Raw genomic sequence first — 22,027 nt, 5'->3', positions numbered from 1 at the left:
ATAAGTTTTGACCTCAATAAAAACCTCCCATATTGTTTTGAAAAAAGGTGCAAATACTTTCCTTCCATTAACATTCGAAATAAAAAATGTTGATGTAATGCATTAATTTTCTTTAAATATAAAATTTACCCTTAACCAACTTTATTCAAAAATAATTAGGCTTAGTTTGGAAGGAGTACAAATACAAATATGTAGAGTGCAAAACCTTGTATTTTGTATTATTTTATATGTATTTGCTTTGTACATATTTGCATTTGTACTCCTTCCAAACTGAGCATTACAAACAAAAATACCAAAGTATTCCTAAAAATAATACAAAAATTTAGCAATGGAATTGTGATTGAAATTTAGGATTAAGATGCAAAAAGTAATACAAGTTTATTTAGAAAATAAGAAATTAACCACTCTCACTAAAGTGAAACTTGAATTGTGATTGAATAAACTAGACATAACCCAAAAATGCTTGAATTGGGTTCAGATGAGCATCATTTTAATTGAAAATGTCATAAAGTTCATTCTTTAAATTTGTCTTAGTAAAACCCGTGCATTGCACGGTCCCAACTACTTTATTATATATTTGAACAACTAACCACATTTTGGATTGGATTCAGATCCATTGGTTTAATAATTGGATTAGATGTCAATGTAAAACTCTGCTAGTGTGAGCTTGTCTTACACCAAAGGTTCCAAAGCTCAAATAAAAGAGGATGGTGCATCAGGTTGGCAACCAACCCTAGAACTTTTACTAAACTCTTATGGAAAGTTACTTAACCCAAGACATGGCTGATGATGATGATGTGGATGTAGCTGAAAATTTTGTGTGTTTGTATATATGGGAATAGTGGGAGAATTTATCACAATTCATAGAGGGTAATGTAGTATTCAAACAACCCACAAAATTTTATGAGGCCATAAATTTCCCTAGATATAAGCAGCTACTAGGTCAAAGTCCTTCCCGGGGCACATTTGGATGGCTGAGCTCAAGATTCAGCTGGTTCAACTGTTTTGAAGTGCTTTGAATAAGCTATTCATAGAGGCTGAAGTGGACAACCCTTCAAAAAGTACAAATGATTGACTATAGGGGTGCAAATGGATCTGATCCGATCCTATTTGGTCGAAATCGGATCACCACTATTCGGATCTTTGGATCGGATTGGACAATATGATCCAATAAGAAATATTCAGATCGGATTCAGATCACCCCTATGTGATCTGAGAAGATCCGATCCGATTTATATTATATATTTATAACTATAAATATATATAATACATATATATGTTATTTATTTATTTATTTATCAATATATTTTTTCATATTATATTTTTATAAATTTAAATAAAAACATGCATATGTATTAAAGATACTTGTATTTTTATTTTTTCTTAATTTAAATTAGTATATTTTACTTTTTAATAATTTATTAATTTTTAGAAAAACAAATCAGATCGAATCAAATATGAAGATCTAACTTACCAATAGGATTTAAATTCAAATTGAGGCCTATCGGACTGATCGAATCTGACATAAACTGTATTGGATTGATTATTTCCTATTCGAATCGATCCGATCCATTTGCATCCCTAACTGTTTCTGACCAGCAATCAAGAGTTGGGCTCTTTGAACTTTCATGGGCTATCCGAGTAGGCCCACTGTGTAAGGCCAGCACAGCCCCCCCCCCCCCAAGATTGCCCCCGGACAATGTCCCACAGCACATCCCGCCGTGTATTGAAAACATCTCCCGATGATAATATCCAGAATATACACGGCGGGGATGTGTTGTGAGAGATTGTGGGGGGCTGATTCGGTCTGGCTGCGCTTCGGCCATATTTTTTGCCACAATACCCGTTTTTTTTGAAGGCAATACCCGTTTTTTATGCTTGCCGAAACTCTCTCGCAACACAGTCTCCAGCTGAAATTCCTCATCTCTCTCTCTCTCTCTGCGCGAGTGTTCAGATCTACCACAGTCCACAGAGAAAAGCGGCCATGGCGGCTCCAGACCATCTGTTTGGTCTCCGAAACAACTTCTACTTGGGAGCTTACCAGGCTGCCATTAATAACAGTGATATTCCCAATCTCCCTACAGATGACGCAGTCGAGAGAGATTGCCTCGTTTACAGATCTTACATTGCCCTCGGGAGTTATCAGGTTATCTCTCTGCTTTGTGCTGAAGACATTGAGATCTCTTCGGAATTCGTTGATTTTCGAGGTTGAATATATTAGTATTTCTCCATTTTCATGTTTTGCTCTGTCTTTGCAGCTCGTGATCAATGAAATTGACTCATCGGCTCCTACTCCTCTCCAGGCGGTCAAATTGCTTGCCTTATATTTATCTGGTGCTGATAACAAGGTTGATTCCTTCACTCGATCCACCTGATATTCAAAATCTAGGGATTCCGAGATGTCTTGGTGATTCGACTGGACCAGAGAAGATCTCGATTCTTAGATATTTGAATCGTAGATTCTCGTTTTCTGAATTTCTTAGTGACTGGAATTCAGATCCTTCTTTTCACTCATTTTTCTTTATTATAGTTACTGTTATTTATCGAATCTAGGGCTTCGGGGTTTGCAACTTTGATCCATATCTCTTTTTCATATTATGATGGACTAAGGCATTTAAAATGGAATACTAGATGGTTTATTTTGGTTACGAATTGTACAGGAATCTACAATTTCGAGTCTCCAAGAATTGTTAGGAGATGCTGCTATTGGAAGCAACCCTACACTACGGCTGATTGCGGGGATCATATACATGCACGAGCAGGACTTCAATGAGGCTCTGAAACATACCAACGCTGGAGGCACTATGGAACTGTTAGTCTTAACCTGCCTCTTATTACTGTGATTTTCCATCACGAGCAAAGTCTTTCATTGATAAGATTTCTGAATTGTTATAATGACACTAGAAGAAATTTGAACAGAGTAGGATTGAATTTTAGTTTGCTGCCATATTTTGAGTTGTTTTGTCCCTTAAAAATATTAGCTCATTCATTTGTTTGTTTATTTTTCTCCTGGTGGTAGACACTTAGGCTATGTTTGGTTTGAAGGAAAATGTAGGGAAAGGAAAGGAAAGGTAGAGATACCTTTACAAATCTTTTATTGGTTTCCCTGTCTTTCCCTTCCTTTCCCTACCTTTTCCTTCAAACCAAACATAGCCTTAATGATTTTTGTTAGCAAGAAATGGTTTGTTGTGACTTTCAGGATACGTGAAATGAAAAACCTCTTGTTTTGCAGATGTCATTGTTTTGATTGATGAAACTAACGAAGCATTAAATGCATAATTAAGCTTATGGACTAAAACAGAGTATATGACACATGATTTTAGTAATAATAGGAGTGTAAATCAGGATACACTTAGGATTGGAGACCAAGAGATCACTCAGTGTGGCCATTTCCGGTACCTTGGTTCAATAATTCATAACAAGGGAGAGATTGAGGAGGATGGTACCCAAAGAATTAGAGTAGGATGGGCAAATGGAGGGGTGCATTTGAACTTTTATGTGATGGGTGAATACTACTTAGATTAAAAGAAAAATCTTATTAAATAGTGTAAGGCCAACTATGCTGTATGGAGTAGAGTGCTAGCCAGTCAAGAAACAACATGTCCAAAAAATGAATGTGGCAGAAATGCAAATGCTAGGATGAATAATGAGTGGAAAAAACGAGAAAGGATAGGATCAAGAATGAAGTCATCCGTAGGAACCTAGGAGTAGCTCCATTAGGTGATTAAATGAGAGAAAGTAGATTATGATGGTTTGGTCATGTGTATAGAAGACTGTCAACGGAACCAGTTAGAAGAAGTGATTTGTTACAAGTTAAAGGGGCTAGAATGGCTAGAGGTAGACCAAAAAGGACATGGGTAGAAGTAGTATGAAATGATTTTAGCACTAATGATTTAACAGTGGATGGCATTGAATGGAACGGGTTGGTGAAACAAGATTCATGTAGCCAACCCTATATAGTTGGGATAAGAAATGGATGATGAAAAAGTTATTCAAAATGGTGAGATAAAATTGAGAATTTGATATGAGAATCGTTTTACCTTTAACATGAATGTGAATAATTGTAGGATTGATCTGATAAGAATTTATGGAGCCAACAAGTGTGTCTATGCTATATTTGCAATGGCTAAAGATTATACCCTCATCCTTCCAATAGAAAAAAGGGCAAAGAGTTTTTAATGGATTGAGGAAAACAGGATTACAAAAGGCTTCAATTCCTACATTTATACACGACCAAATAACCCTCCAAAATATACAAAAGAGCTGAAAATGAGCCTGGACAACTTGCACAAAGAACAACATTGCCATTTCCAAACAGTCAAATAGAGTTTGCTGGCAATTGGGCTAGCAGACACTGGAACCCATCTAAATGAAATGTTTAGATGCTAAGGTCTAGTTAGCTGGTTTAGTGGCTAATGTTACAGTTGGTTAGTAATTGGAGTTCTTAATTTGTCCATTTCTTTTATTATTTGCTTATGAACGTGAAAATTTTTATTTTGATACCATGGAAATTAGGATGTTCTCATTTGTTCTCAGTATTGTGCCCATTGCCTGGTACACTGGTAAAATCTGTCGCCAACAAGCATGAGATAGTAGGTTCAATCCTGAGATTGGTCACTTGGTGCAAAAAGTCCAGATGTTAGGTCCACATACAAATAACCCCTCACAAGAGCCTTGCTGAGATCAGCATTGGCCGATGGGTCATTGTCAACATTTTATATTTGCCATTCTTTCTCCACTGTTGGCATTTTTGAATATGCATGCCAAATTCTTCTTAAATTGAAATGTAACAATCCTAGTTTTGTCCAATTTTGCATTTAGACTGAAGCTTGGTGTTGTGCCATATTCTTTATCCATTTTTCCTTATCACTTTTATGTCCATGTTTTCAAGGATTTTTTTATAAGCAACAATAATTTTTATTAAACAAGAGGAAACCCGGCTGCTCAAAGAAAAAACAAGAAGCAACCAGTACAAGTAAATAACCAAGCATGAAGAAGTTATAGACTACAGCCCGACCCTGGGCAGCTCCATTCCATCTGATTTTAGACCACCCTTGACCTATGTAGAGAATCATCTAGATCATTAGCACATCTAGGCACCCAATTGAATGAGCTGTTCAAGAAGGAAGCCAAGGAATGTGCCTGTCTCACCAAAGGCCTGAACTTCCAAGGTACTCTGTCCTGCCTTTTCATCCAAAAAATAATGGTTTGACAGTCCCCTTCTACTTCAACATTTCTTGTGTCTTTCGAGCATAACAATTTTTTCTTTTTGAAAGGTAAAGTAAGATTTTATTAATTCAGCTTGGACAAATTACAACAGGAGAGCTAGCCACTTAAGGACTAGACAGAGCACAAGGCCAAGTTACAGATTCGAAATGGACTTAGATCTAAACAACTCAGGCACATTCAGGTTCTTAAAGTCAGGAGTTAGACACCCAGGAGATCAGCTTGCTAACCACCTGCTGCACTACCTCATCAGTGCTCTTTGTCTCGTTGCAAAAGACTCTCCTGTTCCTTTTTGACCAGATTACCCAAAGAACAGCTGCAGAAATTGTCTTTCATATTAATTTTCCTTTTTTCTTCAGGCCTGGAATCTCCCAACAGAACAGCAGGTCTTTGACTGAAATTGGCATGACCCAGCAAAGACCAATAGCCCTAAGAAAAATGATCCCATACTCTGGAGGATATAGGGCAGTGGATACACGGGTGGTCTGTGGATTCAGGCAATAGACCACACAGACCACACAGCAGGGAAGAGAGATGAAGACCCCTCCTATCCAAGTTGATTTTAGAGAGGCATTTGTTCAGCACCATTGTCCACACAAGGAAGTTGGACTTAGAGAGAGAACTAGGATTCCACACTTGATAACAGGGAAAGTCAACACCACCTGTTCTACTGAGCTTAGAAGTGAAGGATCTAACTGAGAAACAGCCATCCCTACTCCAGGTCCAGCTCCACTCATCTTCACTTTAGTGTCTATAATCTGATCCTGTAACAGATGCAACAGCTCCAACACCCTATCTATTTCCCAAACAAAAAGGTCTCTTCTGAACTGAGGGTTTCAGACCACTGTATTGTTGGAGAGAGTATATGAATCTGCCCTGAAACTTTTTGATTTGCTGCACATTGAAAAAGAAGGGGAAATGCCTCAGCTAAAGGTCTGTCCAAACACCAAGGGTCTTTCTAAAATTTCAGCCTGTCCCCTTTACCCACCTTAATTCTCACACCTTCATACATCGAAGGTAGACATTTGAGAATACCTTTCCAAACTGATCAATTCCAGTTTGAGAATGGATCCTGCGATTTCCAGTTTCCCCAATCCACCCCATTTTTAGAGGCAATTAAGATCCTCCACCAAGAATTTCTTTCTGAAGCAAACCTCCGGCACCATTTGCTCAGTAGAGCAGAATTTACCACCTTCAACCTTCTTAGGCCTAGAACCCCTCCCCCCCCCTTCCCTCTCGGCAAACAGACTTGGTCCCATTTCACAAGATGCGTTTTCCTCTCTTCTTCCCATTTCCACCAGAGAAAATTCCTCTGCATGTCTCAAGCTTTTTCACTACTTTGGCTGGAATGTGAAAGAGGGACAGGAAGTAAGTAGGGAGATTAACCAGTGTACTTTTGATAGGGGTCACTCTACCTCCAATGGACAAATATTTAGCCTTCCAAGAGGCTAGTTTTTTCTCCACTCTCTCAATGACTGGATCCCAGATAGCAGAAGAAAAACACTTTGCCCTTTGGGAAAGGCCTAGATACTTCATAGGAAAGAAATCCACCTGGCAAGCCATCAACCTTGCACAGTTTTCTAGATTTGGAACAGGGCCCACTGGAATGATGTTGCTTTTGTGAAGGTTTACTTTAAGACCTGAAACCACTTCAAACCAGCACAGAATTCCAAGTAATAGCTCCAACTGATCAGTTCATCAGCAAACCACAACATATTGACTTTTTCTGCTTCCGGGGCTATAGCAAAACCTTCCCAAAGCCCATTAGCCGCAGCCTTAAGGGAGAATTTGGACAGAAGTTCCATTAGGTAAATGAAGAGTAAAGGTGATAGAGGGTCACCCTGCCTTGTTGGAATAGGGTTAGAATCCATTAGATGGAGGCCGAACCATGCAAGATAGCTAGCCGAAATTTCAAAAATTTTTCTAACCTTCTCGGGAACCGATTTCCCGATAAATTGAAATCTGAAATTTCAGGATCATTCTTGCATTGAAATGGACCAAATTTGAAACCAAAGAGAAAGGAGATTATACCTGATACGGAGACCACAAATCGCAGCTCCCAAGGTGGGTAGTTCATGCCCAATATTAGTTCCAAAACCGTTCACCAATTGAAGATGGCGCAGTGTACAGAGAACCGATTCAGCAACACTTGTTTTCAATAAATCTGTTGTCCAACTTGTTTGGATTGAGTGGGGTGATTGAGCCTGAAATTCTTTTGAGTTTTTCTTGCAAAAACAAAAAAGAAAACTGATCAAAATCAGTTCTTGAAAGCCTAGGTCGTTTTAGGGTTTCTTGGGAGACAAGAGAGAAAAAGGGAGAAAAAGAGAGAGATAGGTGTCTAACTCGAATTCACACTCTTCTTCTTTTATCTCTTAATGGAGCACTCTCCTAATCTAATTAGGAGATTGTCCAAATCTGAATTAGATCTGGACTCTTTTAACAATTAAACATTATCCTCTTAAGAGGATAAGTGCTCCATACCCAATACCAAATCGAGATTTGACATAGAGCATATGTCAACTTAAGTTGTCATGTGACAACTTAATTAATCTTATTAATTTTGGGCCTTTGGCCCATTTTCCTCAAAGGCTCACGACCCTAGGTGTTGCATGTCCACTTTAGGCCTGATATTGTATGGAGTGGTCCCCACAAAGGTCTCCCTCAAGTCCATAAGGGTCTGGCCCCACCTTTAAAAGAGGTTAGGCCGAATTCATTTCTCAAAGCAGTGAACCCCTGAGCCAATCAACATGACCTTAGTCTAGGCCCAACATTTACACCTAAATGATCCTTTGATTCAGCCACCTTATGAAAACCCAAGGAATGACTTAATTGAGATAAAGCCCATAAGGTAATCAGCCCTGTAATGGTCTCTTACACTTAACCTCTCGGCCCATAATGATCACAACATTACTTAACACGGAAGGACCTCTCTCCTGTGGCTGCAAGGTGCAGTGCTACACTCTTTTCTTCGATGGATCATGGGATTAAAACCTTTTGCAAACCTTTTTCATAAAATAGTAGTATGTAACATCTAAATACATTTTGCAAAAACAGATTTCAAATACAGTTGAAATCCATTGCCTACAATTTAGGTTTTCCATCAGAGAGAGTGTAAACCTTGATATTCACTTTGTTCGACAAAGGGGCTGATCCTATCACTATGATCACCCACACTGGTGAATTCCCAAATTGCCCCAACATGCCCAAGTGTTGACCCTTGATGAATCTCACTAATTGGCACATCAAAGATAGCCCAGTCCAACACCTAGTGCAATACCATAATTAAGTCTGGGGTTATGTGTAACTTTCTAGTTTTGCCCATCTATCTCCAAGGTCCAGGGCATAACAGGAAATTGGTCTGGGTTCAGTGTTTCTTCCAAACACACATTGCCTGTGCTTGGGGTCTAACCCTAGCAATTGAAACAAGCCACTCAAACTATTTGGCAGCACACAAGTGTCATCCTTGGTAGGATAAACTCCCAAAGTCTATCCAATGGTTGAGAACATCCTAAACTAACACAAGTCTCATAAGTATTCAGTTTAAGGGGTAATTTACAGAAAACATACCAATATCAACATGAAAAATAATGTACTTTATTCATTCACAAATAAATGTTCATGTACATCAGTCCAATTGTAGCTTTGGGCATATACTATCTAACCTTAAGGTCCCTAGAACTCCCCGCAAATTGGGCATTTATCAAGACTGAGAATTTGGGAGAGGAAACGCATACTTTGGTCCAATTCCTCTATTTTTGACCAAAATTCATTTTCTCTAGCACATGATCCATACTTGACCATCCCCCCAAATACTCCTGACTACACTACACCTGCATCCAAAGCTTCCAATCTAGTTTCTTGCAAAAGCACAAATTGAGATTTTGATCTTCTAAGAGTATCACTCACCACCAACCTTCTTCTTCCTGACCCTAGGTCCCTAACATTCCAAGATAGAGTTTTTAATTCCATAAAATAATGAGAGAAAAAATGGGAGAACCACTCCTTCTCCAAATTACTATTTGTGACTCCTCAAAGCCCCACCACTACTCCCTACCTTATCATTTAGACCCCAGGTCAACCTCATCAACTCTCTGTTTTTCTTTGAAGAAGCCCCCCTCCTTTTCTAGCCGCAAGTTTACCTCTTTCAAAAAGAATCCTCTGTTCCACTCCTAGATATTTGATGGTTTCCATCTCCAATCCTTCCAGAGAAGTCCCCAAAAACTTTCCCAAACCCAATAGTTTCGAAGTCACCCAGGAAGAAGAGGAAGAGAGGGTTTTAGCTGACGTACCTTTATTGATTGACATCAGTGATGTGGAGTTCCCCGACGTCCTCAAATCTCCATTAAAGCACTGCTGATTCCCTAGGTTTGATTTCGATAGCCAGGAGGCACTCATCTTTTCTTTGTCTTCTGTGTTTTAAATTACTGCTATCGGCGTCACCTCCAGAATTTCTTGATCCAGCCATGCTAGGGAGAAGTTCTGACTCTCCGTTTGAACCATCAAAACCGCCTAGGGTGTCAACGGCTGTCCCCGGTGAAGATTCAAAGGATATCCAGCGCTGTCTCTTGAACTTCTTTCCTCCGCATACATCAAATTGGAAACTGGAGTTTGAGATGACGAACGGTGATCCATGTCTAAGGCTGGTGTTTAATTGGTCCAGTTTAGATCAGACGGGACCGGGTTCAGCATGGGAGAGCCAAAGTTGAGGGACCAACAGGTTGTTTCTCAGATCTCATCCGGGTCGAATGGGTAATCAGGTTTTGTCACCTGGGCCTGTGTGTCATCTACCTGCAGCCCCGACCCAACTGAAGTCTGGGTTTTCTCCCCTACTTTCTCCCTTGCGTCCTCTTCCTCCATCTGTAGTCCTGAAGTAGCCACTTGTAACTCTGCCAAGCAAACTTTGATCAATTCTTTTAGTTTCTCGACAGCTATCCCTCCTTCCCCTCCACACTTCAAAATTTGAAAGCTTCCCTCGGTCTTTGTTTCTTCTCCTACATCCTGGCCATCCTTTGGCAAAGAGATCGGATGGCCTTCATTTCTTCTACTTTATGCCCCTTCTCCTTCTCTGACTTCCTGAACTGGTAAGGTTCCTGCCAGCACTCTTTGAGGTGACAGGGGGCTGGAGGAACGATTCTTTCTGCAAGCTTTAGGGGAGAGATTTTTTCCTTCTTCTGTTCTCCTTCCAGTAAAATCGCTGATTACACCACCAATACCTGAAGCTCCTGGGTTACTGAGGCTACAGCCATCAAAATTTAGTTTAACATAGCCCATTGCTAGAGTGCACCAGCTGACCACCCTGCCTCTGTTTCTTTCCTGAAATCAGCAATAACTTGCCAAGCCCTTGAGAGATCATCTAGGGATACACCCTTGAACTCCTTACAGACCAGAGCCCAATGGACCACCCTTATCAAAATAAGCTTGAACAGATCTTCCACCCTTTGATGTTGTGATGACTTAGAATGTAAATTTTAGATGTGATACAGTAAGATCAGCTTCATCTCATCTGTTGCTTGTGTAAGTCAATGACTCAATTATATACTTAAGTTTGTATATTTCACTAAATCTTATCCAATAGAGTGCTTCCAAATTAAACCAATTGGCTATAATTTGATTTAGGATTTCTTTTGGACCTATGAATATTGGATGTAGACTTAATAATCATAGATGCTTTTGTGATCAGCTCTCAACACATTCATCCATGAAAAACCATGCGGGTGACAAACCCCATTCTCAACAATATCCTACAACATTATGCCCTATCACCTAACAAAAACAAAATTATTTGGAATTTTTGACTTTCTCTTCCTCTAGTTTCTCTTGGGACTTTGGCCTTAGAAGGAATCTTGGGGAGGTAGAAAGTGAAAAAGCTATTCAACTAATTGATCACTTCAATCAAATTTTCCTCTTAGCACCTCCCCTCATGCCTGTGTTTTATCCACGATGGGAAATCAGCCAATTACCTCCTCCATTGTCAGGAAACAAGAAAAATCTGGGACCACTTTCTTAAGCTTATAGGGTACAGCTGGGTCTCCCGACCATATTATGGAGTTCCTTTGGCAGTGGCATGGTACAGGATTTAGCAGGAGAGGTAAGATATATTGACAGACGGTTGTCCATGTGGTGATGTGGGGTAATAATCGCATTTTTAACAATAAGGCCAGATCTCAGGAGGGTTTGATCACTTACATAACTCACAGTTGTAACTTGTGGGTAACCAGCTCTGAGACCTTTAGGGTCTGTTCATTTTTTGGATTTTGAGAGGGAGGAAAGTTGGTCAATGGGATTTTGGTTCCCATTGAGCAAGAAACCAATTTTCTTTTTTTTTTTCAGATTTATGTGGAGTCCACGGAAAATTTACTTTCCCTGGGTATCACTTGCCCGGGTAAGTCATACCATCTCCTAGGTGGGTAAATAACTTTCCCACCTAGGGGGAAAGTTGCCAAAACTTGGATGGAACAAAATTGCCCCTTTTAATAATGACTTGTTATGGATAAAATGGTCATTGCCTTATTTACCTGGGAACCAAAAGAACATGGATAAATGCACTTACCTGGATAAGTATTTTCTAGGAAATATTTACCTGGTATGTAACTTACCGAAAAGCGAACGGGGCTTTAAAGGTATCTCTTTTAGTGATCTTAACAGGAATGAGATAAACGTTTTTATTCTCCTCCCCCATGCCTTCACCCTCCCATGAGGCCCAAGTTTGAGAGAAGGGATGCTGGTGTTAAATTTTGATGAAGTGCTTCAGGTAATCCTGGTGAAGCTGGAATTGGAGGGGAGTGATCAGAGGAATGGATGAGACTATCTGTTGGGCTTTTAGTGGTCTGGTTGGGACTGCTGATTCTATGAAAGCTGAGGTTCTATCTACTCTCACATATATCCACATCACATTGCTAGACACTTGGTCTTATTGAGCCTAACCATTTAAAGAGACTTTACAAACACTATCAAGTGGTTAAGAGAGAAGGAACGTGGCACCTTGAGGCTGGCCCACTACCTGGATGAGGCTAGAGATATTCTGGTTTTCTTGATTGCAAATCTGTTTTGGATTCCTAGAAATCTAAACTCACTAGCTGATTCCCTAGCCAAATCTGGGGCGCACAGGGACTATTTGTTTGGTGACAGATTCCTCTTTATGTAACCCTGTGTGGCCTTTGCTCTTTTTGTTTTTCTGTTGTACATCAACTCATGTACTGCTCTTTTTCTAATGAAACTCAGCTATCCTATTCTCTCTCAAAAAACAAGAGTTTAGGCACTCGATCCCTTGGGAGCTTTGTCTTATAAATCCTTTTTAGGGTCCTTAACAAATCACCTTTCCCTTCCCTGGAGGTTTGGAGTGGACCTACACCACCAAAGAGCATTTGGAGAGCTGTGCTCAAGATCTTAAGCACGTGTGGGAATAAGCTGCAATTTGGCCACTATGTGAGCTATTCCCTGATCTTTTCATATTGGCTAGTAAAGGGATGCTTGGGTGGCAGATTCTTATGTGGTGGAAGGGGAGTCTGTTACCTGGACACCAGATTATGGGTGAAACTTTAAATATTGGAGGTTATCCCAGGCAACAGAGTTATTGGCCATGGTTCAGTCTCATAGGATAAATCTTCAAGCTCAAGATTCCGGAAGCTGGAAATGGTCTTAGTCCGACCTATTTTCTGTGAAATCCTGCTATTATGGCCTGGTCTCAGCTAATATCTCATCTTTTCCTAGTAAAACTATTTGGAAACTTGCTGCTCCCTCAAAAGTGAAGTTCTTCACCTAGGTGGTGGCTTGGGAAAAGTGTCCAACCAAGCAAATATTATTAAGGAAGGGTGTTACCTTAACAGATGCCCTATGGGGGAGGACGAATCTTCCAATCATCTCTTTCTTCATTGCAGATTTACATATAAAATTTGGATGCACTTCTATGATGCCATATCTTATCAGGGATGTCTACCATCCTCTGTTCAGGCTTTCCTACATGTGTGGAAAATTGCTGGAATGGGAAGGAGAGGGAAATGCTTTTGGTCTTCCCTAGGCAGTTTTATGGGCGGTTTGACTGGAAAGGGACTGAAGATTTTTTTTAACAGAAATGCAATATTTATTTATTTTTGATCAGTAACAGTGAATTTTATTAATAAGAAGGAAAAGCTAAATTACAAGGTAAGGAGCTAAAAAATCTTAACTCCTAGATACCCTATAAACCCGAATTCGTGAAACAATTACAAAACAGCCCAAAACTTTGAGTTTCTGTTCACCCCTTGCCTGGCTAGACCATCTGCTAGTGCATTAGCACTTCTCACTATCCATGTACAACGGATTTCAATATCCTTGGTGAGCCACTTGAATTTCCTCTTTTCGTTGCTGTATTTCCGGAGTGTAGAACTGTCCTCTTTTAGCCAAGTTACTACAATTTCAAAATCACCTTCTATGATCAGTTTTTTACAGTTCATTTCCTTAGCCTTTTGAATCCCTTCAAGAACTCCTAGGATCTTAGCCCTCAGAGAATCACCCACCCCAATTGGACCAGAATACATAGCTAGCAGGTTCCCAATTTCATCCCTTATTACTCCCCCAACTCCAGAGGGCCCTGGATTACCCATGCTGCTGCCATCAAAATTCAGTTCGGTAAATCCTTGAGGTGGAGGTGTCCAGCAGGAATTTGAGGTCTTCCTGATTGAGCCTAACTCCGCAATCTCCTTCCTCTTTCTGGCCATCTCATCAACTGAGAACACTGCAAACAGCTCCAAAGTTTTTAACCAGTGAATCACCCTAATGTGGATAGTTTCCAGAATTACTTCCAGGCTTCTCTCCTCATCAGAAAATACCCTTAAATTTCTCTCCTCCCAAATAGTCCAACACACTGCAGCCCTACCACATTTCCACATGATCTTGGTCCTTTTGGTTAACCCGTTAGGCATGGAAGTAAATAAGCTTTGCACATCCGAAGGGGGACTCCACCTGCAACCAAACAGAGAAGTAAACCATTCCCAAATGACTTTAACAAACTGGCAAGAAATTAATAAGTGATATCCAGACTCATCATCAGATTTACAAAGAACACACCAGTGAGGAGACAAGCAACTAATGGGTCTTTTTCTTTGATGTAGATCCCCTATATTAACTCTTTCTGGAAAGGCTTTCCAACAGAAGCACCCAGCCTTTGAAGGAATAGGTCGACACCATACTTCTTTAACAGGAAAAGACATTCCAACAGAAGGGGATAGAAGGGCCTTGAAGAAAGAGGCACAGGAATAGGAGCCCGAGGGAGTGAGTGTCCATATTCTACTATCTGACTTCGATGGCTCAATGAAGATCCCTTCCAGAATGGATAGTAAGGCTGAAATGCAGGCTAACTCTGTGTCCCTAACATCTCTTCTCAAGTTCAAATTCCAACCGAACCCAAAAGGAGAATTAGAGGGAACAAGAAAGGAGGAAATTGGTTCATTTTTAAGGGTAGAGATAGCAAAGAGGCTTGGAAATTGATCTTTCAAAGAGGAGTTCCCAACCCATACATGTTCCCAGAATTTAATGAGGTTACCTGAGTGTAATTCATACCTGACCCAAGGATAGAACAAGGGCAAGATGGCTTGAATAGCTTTCCAAGGAGAAGCTCTTGTAGTCCTTGCTAAGATCCTATCTCATCCATTGCCTGCCAGCCCATGTATACTTTCCACTATCTTAACTCACAATCTTTCTTTCTCCAATGAGAATCTCCACAACCATTTCCCCAAGTGTTAAGTTCCTAACCCTTATATTCCCAATTCCCAAACCCCCATCCTTTTTGCATCTACATACCACATCGCATCTGACCGTATGGTCCTTCTTCTCCGCTCCTTGCTCCTAAAGAAAGTCTCTCATTAGTTTTTCTAGCCTACTAGCCACCTTAGCCGGAACCTTAAAAACTAAAAGGAAATAGACAGGAAGGTTGGCAAGACTAGACCTTATCAAAGTGATCCTCCCACCGAGAGAGAAAATAATTCTTCTTCCAGTTGGCAAGTCTTTTTTCGAACCTCTCCACAACAGGGGCCCAAAATTCACCTTTCTGAGGATTATCTCCCAATGGTAAACCAAGGTAGTTTAAGGGCCAATTGGAAACTACACACCCCAAAATGTCTGCACATTCACAAACCTCCCCCCTCGCCCATATTGACTCCAATTATACAACTCTTCTCAAAATTTACTCTAAGGTTTGACATTTGCTCGAAGAGTTGTATGGTGAGCTTTAGGTGTCTAATCCTATTGATGTCCCCTCCTTCACAAAATAGAATTGTGTCATCTGCAAATTGAAGGTGTATAAGTGGTATATTGTCTCTTCCAACTCTCCATCCGCTTATTAGCTCCCTAGAATCTGCTTTGGAGATCAATCTCCCCAATACTTCTGCAACCAAAGTAAACAAAAAAGGGGAGAGAGGGTCCCCTTGCCTAATCCCTCTCAGAGCTAGGAAATAGTCCACCACTGCAGCGTTTACCAAAATAGAGTAATGACAATCCCTTATGCAACCCATCACCCATATGCACCAAGTTTCTCCAAACCCAAAATTCAACATCACCTCTAATAGGAAAGACCGATCAACCATGCCAAAAGCCTTTTCCAAGTCTAATTTGCATACCACCCCACTTCTCCTAGATCTCTTGAAATCCTCTAGGCTCTCATTTGCTACAAGAATCTGGTATGTTATCTGCCTTCCCTTGACAAAGGCTCCTTGGTTATTTGCTATAATTGTTGGGATTCCTAATTCTAAAGGACAAGACCTTGGTAATGATCTTATAGAGGCTATTGACAAGACTAATTGGCCTATAGTCCTTTGGGTGACTTGCATCACTTTTCTTGGGAATCAGAGCAATGAAGGCAGAGTTTAGCCTAGGGTTGATTACTCCTCTAGTATGGAATTCATCAAACACCGACATGAGGTCATCTTTTAGAATCACCCAACAATCTTGATAAAAAGCCATCGTGAAACCATCTGGGCCCGGTGCCTTTGATCTATCCATTGAAAAGACTGCCTCTTTAATTTCTTCCAACTCAAATTTCTTTTCTAACCACTCCCTATCTTCTCTCCTCAAAGTTGGCCAATCCAAACTTTCCAGCCACACCCTATTATTTAGGGGCCTTCTGAATATATTCCTGAAATGATCTGCAAATGCTCCTGCAATTTCTCTTTGACCTGTAATTGTTACCCCTCCAATCTCCAAACTGGAAATAGAATTTCTTCTCCTTCTACCATTTGCCAAAGCATGGAAGAACTTAGTATTCCTGTCCCCCTCTTTCAACCATTTGCATCTCGACTTCTACCTCTAGCTTATTTCCTCTTGGAAAATATGGTTTTTTAGTTGTTTACGCAAATTCCATCTTTGCTCCTTTTCCTCTCCTGTTAAGCTGCCATTCCCTTCTTTGCTATCCAGATCTTCAATTTGTGTGATCACTCTCTGCTTCCTTTCCTCTAGTCTCCCAAACTCTAATAAGTTCCATTCCTTGATCATTGCCTTCAGATATTGAAGTTTTTTGTGAAACCTCATTCCATTCCACTCCACTGTTGGATTGCTCTCTGCCCACCAATCTTTTACTTTCTTGATGAACCCCGGGTGCTCTAACCACATGTTTTCAAATCTAAAAGGAGTAGGGCCTGCATTTCTCACCTCCTTACAAAGTACAATAGGCCAATGATCAGAGGTTACCCTCGGGAGTGCTCTAGAATTCAAATTTCCCCAATGTTCTTCCCAATCAATTGAGAACAGGAACCTGTCTAGCTTAGAGCAAATTTGGTTGCCTTGGAGATTGGACCATGTATAACATCTTTGAGGCAATGGGATTTCCTTTAATTCAAAAGCATCAATAAACTAGTTAAATCTCCTCATACTTGTATTGGGCCTCTGCCTAGGACTGTTAGTTTCTTCCAAAAATCTAATTACGTTGAAATCTCCTCCTAGACACCAAGGCCCATCCCACAGACCCCTAATGTCAGCTAGTTCTTCCCAAAATTTCCTTCTTTCCCTATAATCATTTGGCCCATACACATTGGTGAGCACCCACTCAAAGCCATCTTCCACTTGCCTAAATTTCAAGGAAATTGATAATCGTTCTATCAATTCCTCCAACCCAACAACTACCTCATTCTTCCACATTGTCACAACACCCCCTGCAGATCCCCATGAAGGTAAAACCACCCAACTGATCCCCCTACCTCTCCACACACTCTGTTATGGACGCATTCCTCGGGAAGACGTACCGTCACCACCGGTAGCAACAGGCACCTGACCCACTGCCAGCAGCAGCAGTGATTCAATGATTCTCATCCTACCCAGTTCGGCAACAACAACCTTATCTAGATTAGATTAGATCATCTTGCTTGTTCTTATCTTATTGTTCTTATCTTATTCTATTGCTCTTATCTTATCTTGTTAGTAGCTTATCAGATTAGGATTAGCTTATGTTATCCTTAGCAAGATAGAACTGGAAGTCTCCCTATTCAGCAAGGAGACTCCCTTTGATTAGAACTCTTGTAATCTCCTATTTAAGGAGACCCCATTATTGAATGAGGATATCAAATTTCCAGTCAAGAAAGAGAGTAAAATGAGAATTCGGTGATCTCTTGGACAAATCACTCTCTAGGATGCCAAGATAGGTTCGGTTAGGAAGGGGAGGAACAAGGGAAAACAGGAGCTTTTCCCCGTGGACCGACCCGTGACGCGATCCTATTCGCGGGCCCATAACACACTCCTTGCCCATTTAATGTCAAAATCTGCTCTTTTGGTTTCCTGTAGCAGCACCACATCTGGATCTATTTTCTTGATGGCTTCTTTTATCACTGCTCTCTTTCTTGGACTCCCCAATCCCCACATTCCAGCTAAAGATCCGCATAATTATTTGTTGACCACCCCTTGCACCTATTACCCTCACTTCTTCCCTTTCCTTCTTTCCCCTACAACACCGAAGCTTTTGTCTCCCTCCACATCCTTCACTAGTCTTTCAGCCTCACTTCTTTTTCTCCTTTTACTCTTGACTTCTCTCTTTTTTTGTATGAATCCTTTCAGATTGTTTGGATCTTTCAGTTTACATCCCAACTTTTGTACAAATACTGCAATCCAGAGGAGAGAACGATTCATGACATAGTTGAAGCCTTGAAACAGTGGATCTCCTCTCTAGATCAATTCAAGGAATATGCATTTTCTTTTTCTTTTTTGGCTGTAATTTTTGTTTTTGAAAATACTTGATACTTGTGGATTTGTAGAAAGTGAATCTCAAGACATGTATTTTTGCTATACTGATTAATAGAAATTTATTTCACCTTTTTTCTGGAAAAAAACGATCTTCAACATGTATGGCATTCTTCAAAGAAAGAGGAAATCATTAAATTTACCCTTTAAAAGACTTTTGGATTTTCACTTTGTAAACTATAATTCTGCAAATTTAAATTCAAAATAGTGCACCAGTTGAATTCATTGAATATCCAAATTCAAGCTAATCTTGTCTAAAGAACTTGAAATAGAAATAACATTAGTATGGAGGTGCATGTTCAGTATAGGGGCCTATAATTTCAAGTATATGATTTTCAGATCATATGCTAATATATTATATGCCCGTTCTCTATATTCATACTGTGGTAATATTTGCAATGCTAGACCAAAAGAATTTGTAATTTGCTATTAACTTTGGTTTTGACGTTTTGTAACTTAGCCTTGGCTAACCAACCATTACATTGTCAATCATTTCGTACGAGTCCCCAATACATCTGAGTCTAAATACCCCCGGCTCGGCTAATCCATCAGCTAGGCAGTTGGCTGACCTTGGAGTCCATCTATATTGGACTCCAATCTCTAATGACTATCTTGATATTTCCCATATCATATGCCTATATTTCCAAGAATCTGCTCTGTTGTTCTTAGCCTATGACATTATAACCTTTAAATCTTACATTGAGAGATTTAGCCATTTTGCTCTAATAGTCCCCAACCCTCATTGGACCTGAATGGATTGCTTGAATAAGTCCTCCCCAATTTCTGAAAACACTACCTAGGCTGCATCCTTCAATCAGCCAGCTTCTGCATATCATCCATTGTGAGCTGTTGAAAAGTGTCCTAAGTTTCTGCTAATGCCTGATTTTCATTAAAATATTTTCCATTAAGCTTTTCTGTTCTTCCATTTATCTTTAAATATTCTTGATTTTCTTTCCTCCCAAATGCACCAAAGAGTGGCAGCTCTAAAATGCTCCTAGACCATTATGTTAAAAATTGCCATGAAGAATGAGTTTCATGCAAGATACTGTAAGTTATATTGTTGGCTCTCAATCTTGACAAAGCTTCTTTATTATATGTAGATATGCACTAAATGTTGAAATATACCTGAAGATGCATAGATCTGATTTTGCGGAGAAACAGTTAAGGATCATGCAACAGATTGATGAGGACCATACTCTGACCCAACTTGCAAGTGCATGGTTAAACTTGGCAGTGGTAAATTACTCTTGATATTTGTGTTCCTTGCAGTGATTTAAAAGCCACACCTGATGTGCCTTGCCTTGCCCCCAGGCGCAGAACTTTCAAAAGGCACGTGCCTGGTGCGCTTTGTGTTGCAGCCCAGGTGCATGCCTTTTGAAAAATTGTGCCTTTTTGATATTTTTTCTGTTTTTTTATGCCAAGCGGCAATATGGACTTGTTTAGGCTTGCCTGGAGGGGCTTGGTACAAAGGCAGTTCCTAGAATTAGGAATGCATAATGTTTAACATCACATTAGCTATTTGAAGTAATGCAATTGGGAAAAGAATAAAGAGATTGAGAGTTTTACACGCTTGAATATGTTTTACTGTTATGCTTGATTTTATTTTTAAATTTTCATTTTAAATATGTTTTACATGTTATGTTTATGTATCTTAATTTGAGTTAATAGGTTTTTTAAACATTTATTTTAAAATTAATGTTTATATATTTAATTAGTATTATGTTTAATATATTTTTTTAATTTTTTGCTTTTATTTGAAAAATTTTGGCTTTTTATTTGAATTTTTGGCAATTAGTTTTGCATTTTTGCACCTTGCTTCAAAAAGGTGCGTGCCTCACCTTGCGACCTGCACATTGGACACAAAATGCCCTTGTGCTTTTTTTGTGCCTTGCACTTTTTAAACACTGGTTTCTTGGAAATGAGAAACTGGCCTCTTGATCACATTTTTCCATGGTATCAGGGTGGTTCGAAGATACAGGAAGCATATCTCATCTTCCAAGATTTCTCTGAGAAGTTTCAAATGACTGGGCTGATCTTGAATGGGAAGGCTGTTTGTTGCATGCACATGGGACGTTTTGATGAAGCTGAAACCTTGTTGCTTGAAGCACTAAACAAGGCAAGTTTTTCATATTCTTCAAATTTTCTTCTGTGATTATTCTAGATGATTCCTCTACTCTCCCGAAGCTAAAAGATGATTGCCTTGATTCTTTTTTATTCAGGATGCAAAGGATGCTGAAACTCTGGCCAATCTGGTTGTATGCAGTCTGCACCTTGGAAAATCATCATCTCGTTACCTGAGGTAAATTGATTGAAAGACCACCTAGCAAGCTGTGGAGCTTCTATCTTTAGCTCTTGGTTGTGACATTCTTTGTTATTGTTGAATGACTGTTCTTGTTCCTGGCAACTTTCATATTATTACATATGAGCATCCTCCTCCTCTGGCTTTTCCAGCCCAGGTGGGGTTGGCTAAATAAGCCCTTGTTCCTACATTCTGCTCTGTTGCTTTCCATATTTGCCATTAAAAGAATGAGCTGTTGAATCATTTTCACAATTACAATCCAGCTTCATTTTGGCTGAGTTATTCAATCTTCTCTCACAATTCAAATCCAGATTCTCTCCTGTCTTCCCTTGTTGAATCAAGATTCTTTCTTGGTTGTCTAGCATTTTTCTCTGTAGAGCATTGCTGGATTTGTAACAAACCTAACCTTTTGTTTTCCATGGGTGATGTCCTCAATCTCTCCCTCCTTGTAGGTTACCCGACAAGAATGATATCAAATTGATCACTTGAGGAATCTTAACTCTATCTCCTAAATACCCGTTCAACCTCACTTGAGGAATCTTATCTCTATCACCTAATTACCCATTCAACCTATTCATTTCGTAGTTGATTTATTATCTTACTGTTTGGTAGATCTAGAACTTTTTCTTTTTTTTTTGTTAATGACTGACTTTATTCTCATTTTTCTGCAGCCAATTGAAGCTCTCACATCCTGACCATACGCTCGTCAAACGTATTTCAGCTGCCGAAGAAAGCTTTGACAGAGCTGTTCAAGCAAATGCTTGAGTCTTGTGGGCTTGTTAATACGCTGCAGAGTTGCATTATGCTTGCCCTATAGAGTATAGACATCTATCCCTCCCTCCCCTCTGTATTTTCTTTCTACTTATTTGTGTTGTCACAGTTGATAGCATTAGTAAGTTTTTCTCTTTTTTACTTTTCATCCTTTAATTGAAGTTGTAACTGCTCGACTGGTGGTTGATTTTTAAGTTAACAGCCTGATATATTCATTTATGTTTAAGAAAATTCTGCAACATCAAATCTAAATGGGCGAGACAGAGATGCTTGCTTGTACGAAGCCCTCATTTAAGGATAAGAAACATTTTAATACTTTTTTTTCGGTGAATTAGAGCATTCAATAAAACCAAATAGAACCCTGTGCAAGATGAAGATGATAATCAGACAAACTCACAAACCAACGGACACCAAATGAAAACGGGATTTGAGAAACCACAAACCACAGACCACGAAACCAAAACCCTGCATTGGGAATGCTAATACCTGTCGGCGAAACAAGATTAGAACTACAAACTGAGAAGATGGCACCTC

General features: G+C 39.7%; 1 protein-coding gene across 1 annotated transcript; it reads left to right on the top strand.

Moving 5' to 3' along the window:
• Positions 1-1,694: 1,694 nt before the first annotated feature.
• On the top strand, positions 1,695-21,724 carry LOC148846602 (coatomer subunit epsilon-1-like). The gene is made up of 7 exons (XM_088955235.1): positions 1,695-2,146; positions 2,259-2,348; positions 2,661-2,812; positions 19,524-19,659; positions 20,384-20,539; positions 20,643-20,722; positions 21,394-21,724. The coding sequence occupies exons 1-7, from the start codon at positions 1,985-1,987 to the stop codon at positions 21,485-21,487; spliced, it is 870 nt and encodes a 289-aa protein (XP_088811361.1). The 5' UTR covers positions 1,695-1,984; the 3' UTR covers positions 21,488-21,724.
• Positions 21,725-22,027: the final 303 nt, after the last annotated feature.

This window comes from Nelumbo lutea, chromosome 7, assembly GCF_056320005.1.
Source record: "Nelumbo lutea isolate HS-2025 chromosome 7, American lotus-T2T, whole genome shotgun sequence".
NCBI classification, from domain to species: domain Eukaryota; kingdom Viridiplantae; phylum Streptophyta; class Magnoliopsida; order Proteales; family Nelumbonaceae; genus Nelumbo; species Nelumbo lutea.
The sequence above is the reverse complement of the archived record's forward strand: the minus strand, read 5'-3'. Positions and strand labels throughout refer to the sequence as shown.